At 33.0% G+C, this 10,293-nt stretch overlaps 1 protein-coding gene across 1 annotated transcript in view; it reads right to left on the bottom strand.

Annotated features, from left to right (window-relative positions):
* Positions 1 to 6,935: 6,935 nt before the first annotated feature.
* Positions 6,936 to 10,293, bottom strand: part of LOC139512400 (heat shock 70 kDa protein 12A-like) — a 49,011-nt gene continuing 45,653 nt past the window's right edge. The window contains exon 5 of the mRNA XM_071300010.1: positions 6,936 to 7,674. Coding sequence (XP_071156111.1) covers positions 7,004 to 7,674 — 671 coding nt within the window. The 3' untranslated portion in view covers positions 6,936 to 7,003. The remainder of the gene's footprint in view (positions 7,675 to 10,293) is intronic.

Raw genomic sequence — 10,293 nt, 5'->3', positions numbered from 1 at the left:
AAATTTTGTACGAAAAAAAAATCCTGTTTATCCGTGTTTTACTTATAAATGGACCTAGTTGTTCTGCCTGTTAAAATTACATTCACTATGTGGTTAAAAGTTTTTAAAACTTTAAAATATCTTTCTTAAACTATCCTGAATTTCTACCAAACTTGGAAAGAAGCTTGTTTATGATCATAAGATAGTATCCAGAAGTAAATTTTGTAAAAAAATAATACTGTTTATCCATATTTTACTTATGAATGGACTTAGTTTTTCTTCAAGTTAACATTACATTCACTCTGTGGTTGAAGTTCTAAAATTTAAATAACCTTCTTAAACTATCATGGATTTGTACCATACTTGGACAGAAGCTTGTTTATATTCAAAACCTGGTATTTAGAAGGAAATTTTGTACAAATATGTTTCCTGTTTTTTGCGTACATTACTTAAAATGGACTGAGTATTTCTTCAAGTTAACATTACATATAGTCTGCGGTTAAAGTTTTAAAACATTTTTTAGATTCACAAACCATCCTGGATTTTTACCAAACTATTTTTAAAATTATCTTCTTTATTATCTGTTCATTCAATAAATTTCTATTTATACTCATATAATATAAAATTGAGAATGGAAATGGGGAATGTGTCAAAGAGACAACAACCCGACCAAATAAAAAACTATATATTTGGTTGTATACTGTATTCATTTTTTTACATAATATTTTTCATACATTTCAAATGCTTTATTTCATTAACTGTTAATCTTTTATGTGCATTCCCCTAGCACACCGAAAACATAGACAACAGCAAAAGTAGGCGAGACACTGGGTTCCGCGGAACTCTTACGAATTTTTTGTATTTAAACACAGCTTTTCAGCAATAGCATGTCTAGTCTCCCCTTTGACATTAAGATATGAACTGATGCCTGGTATTTGTCGTGAAGGCATTTCATTATATGCCGCTGTTTTGCATAAGCATGACATTTATGTTACCTAGTTTGATCTCAAGGTCGTTAAAATAAATGTGTCTTACATTTCGTTTTCAAGAACATTTCTTTGATCTGCTCTACCTATTGTAGTCTTAAGGAATTATTTTTCTGTTCTGTGAATCCATATGTTATTTAGCTGCCCATGTTTAAAAAACAAGTCTTTCAAGTTTCAGCTTCCGTGTTTTTGTTGAGCCTGCGACTTTTGTCGCATAAGCGAGACATAGCGATCCTACAATTCGTCGGCGTCGTCAGCGGCGTCTACAAATATTCACTCTGTGGTTAAAGTTTTTGAAATTTTAATAACTTTCTTAAACTATCATGGATTTCTACCAAACTTGGACAGAAGTTTGTTTATGATCATATATTAGTATCCAGAAGTAAATTTTGTAAAAACACAAATCCTGCTTATCCGTATTTTACTCATTACATACAGTATGCAGTTCAAGTTTTTAAAACATTTATTAAATTCATAAACCATCTGTTTTTTAATAATTTCTTCCCCATTTTTGTTGAGCCACTGACAAACAGCAAAAGTAGGCGAGACACTGGGTTCCGCGGAACCCTTACAAATTTCTTGTTAAGAAATTTACCCTGATGTTGTATTCATATCAAATTGAAACTAACTATAAATATAAAAGTAAGGAGATGTTGTATGAATGCCAATGAGATAACATTCGATGAGTTGAAATGAAGTGTATGTAAGCAATTATAGGTAACCGACATTGAAAAAGAAAATACATACAGAGTGCACACTTTGTAATATGTCTTGCCTACTTGACGCAAAGCTGTGTCATTTGCGATCATACAACATCTCCTTACTTTTATATCAGCCATATTTGAGGTATCAATTTACAAGCCTGGGTACTTAATTGAGTTTTTACATGCTACTTTTGTGTTGACATCAGTTATCACTTACATGACATTATCTGCTTATAAAATGTTGAATTATTCAAAATACTACAGATTTTCTTCAACAGACCTATATTGCCCTGCCATATTTCGCAAACAATTTTCGGAATTTTCGATTTCTTATTCTTTTCAGATTTGTATTTGATTTGGTCTTCCAGTGGGTTAGATTTAAGTGCCACTGATGAACTTTAAGTATACGGAACACGTGTATTATTTAAAAAAAAAAGAAGAAAAAAGGTGATTACCTCTTAGTTGATACTTGATGATTTTCCTTTCGTCCCAGATTCTTTCACCAGCCAAGTAATGAGATATTATCTGTTGACATAACACACCATTGCTATGTCCATTTTCTGCAGTTAAGTGCTTTATTTGAAACAGCACAGGTTTTCTACCCCAAGTCATAGATTGTCTTGGTCATATTTGGGACTGACTACTTTTCAGAAAGTTGTTTTAATACTATTATTCAACCTCTTTCTTTTCGATTTGGCCTGCCAACTGTTTTTGTTCAATGATGAACCACGTCTTCCTTACCAAATAATAAGCCTTTTATTTATAATGAGTTTTTACAATCATTGAGTCGATGCCATTCCAATTTGACGTTTCGTCCCAGAGAAGACCACCAGCTTGAAGTTATCGGCACTTTAGTGTAATTAACTGTTGATTAAAAAAAGAGAGGCTAAATATACCAAAGGGACATACACTGGCAATGAATGGCATGGCTAAAAAAGAAAACAAACCAAAAGACAAACAACAGCTAGTACTCACAGAATTCTAAACGTCGAGAAAACAAACCCCATCAAAAACTAGGGGTAATCTCAGGTGCTTCGATAGGGTGAGTAGATCTAACCAGACTTGTGGCACCTGTCGTGTTGCTCATGTTATTACAACCCCCATTTCAAGTCTATGTAGGTAGGTCACATTCGGGGGAAAGGGGGTAGGATTGTTATTACGACATTTGGAACATGTCCGATATGTATTAGAGAATTGATAAGAAGTAGTGGATTCGAAAACGATAATCAACTCGCGACTTTGAAGTAGTGGATTCGTAAACGATAATCAACGAGCGACTTTAGTCGCGAGTTGATTATCGTTTTCGAATCCACTACTTCTTATCAGTTCTCTAGCTTAACCCATTCCTAGTAAAACGACTATCTGTTTCATGATCTGACAATGAATCAACTGAATTTCATGAAAATAATTCCGTATTTTGTCTTTTTTATTGTCTAATAGCTGAAACTGACTAGATCCACACGGTTCACATTTATATTTAACTTAATTTAAGTTCAATTTAACTTTAATGTGTAGTTATCTTTCCTTATTGTTACCAGATTTTGTATTTGTAAATGATTAATTCATTCAATGTTGAATTTTTACAACTTATTTATATTGATTAGATTTTAGTATTTATAATTCATTCAAAAAGACATATAACTAATATATGGATTTTTTAAAATCTTTTTTGGAAAATTAAGACTTTTTAATCACCAACATTTAGAAACCTTTAATATTTACATATATATAGTATTTAGCAACCTAATGTTCAAACCAATGGCCCGTTTGATTGAATTAAGCACACACCTCCAATAATAAAGATAAAAAAAACCAACACACATTCTATAAACATTTTAAAACTAAATGAAAAGTAAAATTCACATTTACACCACTTCACCAGTTGTTGATAAAATGGTCATAACTGAAATATTATATATACGTTTTGTTTAAACTGGTTCCCTTTCATTTTGTTTTTATTTTTTTAACGTTATTGCATTTGTCATCCATCGTCAATCAGTCAATGAACTAGTATTATTTGTGGTACGCATCCTAAAACCCAAGCAGAATTGCTTTTGCTTCAAATGTACAATATATAAGAATGTCAATTTTGCATTTACGAAGGTATGATTTCAACTTCACGACTTAGAACTCTTGGTTTAATAGTTTCCTTGTGAGCAGTAACCCTCTAACAAGGAAATCATGTAAGCCAATACAAGCCCTGGAATATCGTAGCAACTAGGAGATATATACTCCGCATGCAGACGCTGCTGGAATGTTGTTAGAAATGGAAAGTTCACAATTGGGAAGCTCAAATTATCTCTTCTGTCTTAAATTGTTTTTTCAACTGACCCTTATTGTCAATTTCTAGATGGAAGTCAATATTTATAAATGTTTAATTACCATTATTCAAAACGCTAAGGCAAGACATAAATTGCTTTATCCAGAGTGCAAACGACCAATCATTAGTCGACGTAATGCACACATGGCGTGTTATCTTAGATGAGGTTTTTTTACCTATTATGTCTGTTTGTTTTATTCACGCATCGTTGTCAATATAATGGAATTTGATGCGACTATCATACAAGTATGAGGTTTAGCGCTATAAGATCAGGCTAAATCTACCATTTATTACAGCAGAAAATGCCTGTACCAAGTCAGGAATATGACAGTTCCATTTGTTTGATGTGTTTGTGCTTTTGATTTAGCCACTTGATTAGGGACTTTCCGTTTTAAATTTTCCTCGGAGTTCAATATTTTTGTGATTTAACTTTTACACTACAGTTTCTCTATCCCAAGGCATATATATTTAATGAGTTGAATTTGGCTTTTTTTTTAAACTTTTTTTATTTCTTATGTTCTTAAACTTTGTATTTGGTTTGGCCTTCCAACGTGTTTGATTCGGAGCCCCACTAATGATTCTTATTTTGGGTGCCTAATGTTCTTGAACTTTGATACTGATGAATCTCTTAGACGAACCGCTCGCCTGACGAACCAAATGTTCAGCCTAGTGTCTATGATGAGTTTATGAAGAAACAAGCTTCTAGTGTACAAATTAATATTTTCATTTTCTGTACTGTTATGTAGAACTATTTGAAACACTGCGGTTTTTCTACTTCCAAGCATAAATTCCTTTAATCGTTTTTAATCGTTTTTGGTACTTCTTTTCGGAATTGTCGTTTTTTATGCTCTTAAACGTCGTATTTGATTTGGTCCTCCAACTGGTTTGATTCGAGCGCCACTGATGATTCTAATGTAGACCTAATAACTAATAAATAGTCATATACGTGGTATCTTTGATGAGTTTTTTTGTACCACTTGGTCGTTGGCAATGGTGATGGAATTTCGTCCATGCGGTTACCGCTAGACTAGTTGTCAGCACTTTTGTGTTGACTTGATCTATCATTGATTTGTTAAAACTTTCTGTTATTAATTGTCTTTAAAACTGAATGATTCGAAACACTAAGGTATTTCTACCCCCAGTCATAGTTCGCCGTAGCCGTATTTTGCACTAGTTTCTGAATTTTTGGTTTATAACGCTCATCAACTTCGGCATGTTTGGCCATTCAGGTGATTTGATTCATTCGAGAACCACAGCTGAATTTTATGCAGACGAAATACGCAACTGACCAAAAAATAAATCCGATATCTTTGATAAGTTTTAGATGCCTAGCTCGTTAAAGCTGTCGAGCAAAAGCATTTCACCAATAATGAATATTGATATATATTTTATATAACAAAGTTGGTCAGTTGTCAGTTCACTGGACTAATTTCAGTCTCTGTTACGGCGATGACATAAAAGCATGGGTTACAATTACACAGAGATGACGTGATGACATTCAAATCAGTGACCCTTTGTGCAGCCTTAAATATTTGCCTTTTTCTCAGATCTGAGTTCCTTGACGTCATGCCACAACAAAATAAACAGCACAAATCAGTTGGAAAGAGCTTGCATCATCAGATCCAAAACAAAAGCATAGCAATCAGCTACCAAATATTAAAAACGACTCAAAGTATCAATACAATTATCAAAATCTGTTTCACTGTTTGTCCTCCTATGCCTTGGTACTTATTCCATGAGCCCCCAAAAATGCCTTTATGACTAATGTGTCCAAATTGAGAGAGAAAACGTGTTATTTTCGGACTGACAATATTTAACTATTACATATGCATGGTTCAACTTGCATGAAATGTTCAGAGGACTTAACTCATAATGATATAAATCGAATATTAAAATAGTGTTGATGTCTTTGACAACATAAATCGTTCCGTAATGAAGTTTTGATAATCTGGAAGTCAACATATACGACAGCGCATAACAATTGAACGACATCATACTAAATATCGAATAACATACAATAGCTAAAAAAAAGGGACGAAATATTCCAGAGGGACAGTCAACCTCATAAATCGAAAATAAACTGACAACGCCATGGCTAAAAATAAAAAAGACAAACAGACAAACAATAGTACACATGACACAACATAGTAAACTAAAGAATAAGCAACACGAAGCCCATCAAAAACTAGGGGTGATCTCAGGTGCTCCGGAAGGGTAATCAGATCCTGCTCCACATGTGGCGCCCGTCGTGTTGCTCATGTTATAACAAATTCGGTAAATATTCTAATTCGGTAGGTCACATTCATGAAAGGGAAGGGGATTGTAGTTACGACATAATGAACATATCCGATATCTTTTGTGAAACAGTTATTCTATAACGGTCAACCAACTCGTGATGGCGTCCGTAAAATTTACGAAGGAATGATTTCAACTTCACCATTTGGAACACTTGGTTTAATAGCTTCCTTGTGAGCAACAACCGTCTACCAAGAAAATAATGATAGGAAATGCAAGCACGGAATTATCGTATCAATTGGGAGATATATACCCCGTATAACCTTCTCCAACAAACAGAGCTTTTTTTTTTATTGTATAGTACTATTATTGTAAATGAAGTTATCAGTGTGTTTTTATTTTCGGTTTATTTTTCTTCGTTATTTTTTTGTTTTGCTTCAAACTTGCTTGTTACAATACTGAATAAATATTGACAAAGAAATGAATGCAAATCATCATCATAAGCAGTTTTTTTCTTTGTAGTTTGTTTTTTACAAGATGTGAAGAACAATTTTGACCATCTATAATCAGCCTTGTGTTCTAAACCCAGATTTTTACATAAATTATTGCAGCCACCTTAAAGCCTATGCATTTCGTTAATCCTTAGATGTTTTTGGGAGTAAGAACTAATAACCTTTCTCTCACCTGATACTTAAAAGCTGATATGATGTCTTGGCTAAATAGTTTTAATAAAGCAATCAGCATACATTTATGTTTTTATGCTTCGACATAATATATTGTTATTGGGCAACCATGACTTGTGCTCCACTAAAAATTGATGATACAACTATAGGTGTATGTCCATATAAGACTGCTCCTCTTAACGCTGCCTCCATTGCTGCATGTGTATCTGAAACAGCAATTTGTTTGCTTGGAAATGCTGTTTGTACTGTCTGTATCAGAAGACCGGATCCTGCAATATTTCCAGCTAGTATCAACGTATTCACCTCCTTGTCATCAGATTTTGCAAGAACATGCTTTATGTTACGAACAATATTCGAGAGGCACTTTTCAAATATTGACTTTAACAGACTTGATTGCACTCTCATTTGTGAAAGTTCAAACATGTACTTTATTTTGGATGAATATTCTGAAGTTTCTATAATTTGTTTGAGGGTCGTGTTTGTGTGTTGGTCACAAATTTTCTCCAACTTGTGATAACTAAGGACAAACGTTTCCATGTGTTTAGTGTCCATTTTGGATTTTAATAAAGAGTCTACCTTTGAAACGATGTCTTGCCATAAGTTTCGTTTCGCAACTGTCCAAATCCAAGAGCCTATTAAATTTTCAAAAAAACTATCAAATGCTTTTAGAATAAGGCACTTTGAACTTGCTCCACTGAGAAAGTGGACAACCTGTTTGAAATTACAATCTTCTATCTTCTCATATATATTTAAACTATCAATCTCGTCTGTAAAACAAACAATAACATTTAGTTTTGTTTTAATCTAATGATAAAAAAAAATCTAAATTTAAACCCTAATATACAATATACAAAGATTTAATTACAGTGTCGAATTGGTTACAATCTTGAATAAGTTAATTAATAGTATCGATAAGTTTATTTTGATTTTATCTAAGTTTAATGGCTCGGTAGACTACATCGTTGTAAATATTATTATGTGCCATCCCGGTTGCAATAATAATTCTACAGGAACAGCCAAACTTCCAAACACAAAAATCAAATCAAATGGTAACGAAATCCTAGACCAAACGATTTACCAGTAAATTAATACATAAGTTACGTCCATTGAAATCCAAAACGTCACAACAAGCAAAGGCCATAGCATACGAACCAGCATATATGTTCCAGACCATATGAGTATTTGGACCATACGCGTATGGTCATGAGCATATGCGTATACGCATTTGGTCCAACCGTACTCGTATGGTCCGACCATATGATATGAGTGTAAATACTCGTTTGGTTATTAACGGACCGGACCATATAGGTATTTTTTTTCAAAAATATTAAAAACGTTTCAAAAATATAATAACCTTTATCTAAAAAAAACCTATGAATTCATGTAATAATTTTATAATTCAAAGGCTAAATAAAAACTTTAATTTATATTGATGATAGCTAGTTTTCATCGCTAATTGCATTCCTGCTTGTAGGCTAAAGATGACATTTACTTAAGAATTGAATGCTTCTTTTTGTAACTTCATTGGGTGTAAAAGCGTTGACCGAAGTACATTTTGTATGAAGCGCGGAAGCGCTTCATTCTAAAAATGTGCGCAATCCTATGAAGTTACAAAAAGAAGCATTCAATACTTATAATTACATTTTTTAGCTAGGATCATGAAACACGATTTTTATCAAGTTTTTATTTAATTTACCTGTGCACTTTATTGTGGGACCTCGTGTCATCATGAATGATAACTTTTAATGTGTAATGCAATTGCTTAAGGAATAACGCGAGACTGCAGTGTAGCCAATCAGAATAACGTATTATAATGAAACATACATCTAATGTAATTATTTCCACATGGTACTATATATTGTTTTTGGATTTGCACGTCTTTGTTGTGCACAATCCTTTTCAGTTTAACCTCTTGCTTGCGAGTGAACAGTTAGCCTTCTTAGCACGTGTAGTGATACCGAGGTCTTTCGCCATTCAAAGGTGTCTACGGTGTTTTTAAGAAGCTCCGGATCTCAAATATCGTATCATGACTGCAGTAAACCGTATTCACAAGACAACTTAAAATATAAACCATTATCCTTGACGGTGAGTGTTTGTGTAACATATAAAAAAGAAGATGTGGTATGATTGCCAATGAGACATTTCATTATAGAAATATTTGGAAGTTATCTCTCCAAGTCGACATATTGCCATTCACTCGTAAAAACAAATCGGTAATTACCATCGGTATAAAATGTTTTTATTATAATTTTGATTAGTGAGTAAAATTAACTTTGTGAAACTGCTCATTTTTATTTAGTTAATCTTTTAATTATAATATTATGATAAAATGACCTATATATGATAGGGTCTTTTTAATGATGTGACAACTAAAACAGTCATACCATGTGAAGAGTTTTTTTAAAAAGTCTTAAAAGTAAACGTGTAACAGAGTGTTAATTACCCCGACCATACGCGTACGGTCGGACCATATGAGTATATACCCATATGGTCATGACCATACGCGTATGGTACAAATACTCATATGGTCCGGAACATATACACAATAAGACTGTGCAAAAGGATAATCACCAACCAAAAAGTAAAATATAAAATAGGGTACAATAAAATTGTCTGTTTTGTCGTAAATTTGTGTGTAGTTTTCCGTTGAAAATTATAATATCTAAATATAGAAAAGGACAGTTATTGCTGTCCATATTAGATTTATTTGAACTAAGTTTCTTTGGGTAAATTGCAGCAGTATATTTAGAGAATTCTTGTTGATTTAACGATAATATATCACCCAAATAACGGTAAGTGTTATTGAGTTTATCAATAAAATTATGTTAAGACTAGTGTTTACTAAATCTGGCCCTAAATTGTGAGTTACAAAAATACAGGAACAAGTTTGCTATACAAAGGGCGCAATTCGCTCTCATAGGAATACCTACACTCTGTCGATAAACTTTCTTGCTGTCAAACAAAATAAGAAAACATTTGTTTGATAAAATTTGTGTTCATGTATTCTATTTTGACATATTACATTCCTATACGAGGCGTCGTCAATGAGCCGACCTGTCAAAGAGATGCGAAAGATACCAAATATATATATTCAAACTCACAAGTCACCAATCTGACAATGTTAGGACAAAAAAAAACGAAAAACGACGAAAAGTCAAACTACAGTACACAGAAAATATCCCATCAAAACTGTGGATGATTTCATGAGCTCTGGAACGGTAAGTAGATTATTATAAAATATCGGCGATCAGATTTACCATATCCTGTTATCTTCCCCTAGTGGTAAGTGAAGATTCTGCATTCTATCCCCTCTAAATGGCTGAAGTCAAAATCGACAATACCGAAGTTTTATTTTTATCAAAACATTAAAAAATGAAAAAAAATGA

Source organism: Mytilus edulis, chromosome 2 (assembly GCF_963676685.1).
Source record: "Mytilus edulis chromosome 2, xbMytEdul2.2, whole genome shotgun sequence".
Classification (NCBI taxonomy): domain Eukaryota; kingdom Metazoa; phylum Mollusca; class Bivalvia; order Mytilida; family Mytilidae; genus Mytilus; species Mytilus edulis.
The sequence above is the reverse complement of the archived record's forward strand: the minus strand, read 5'-3'. Positions and strand labels throughout refer to the sequence as shown.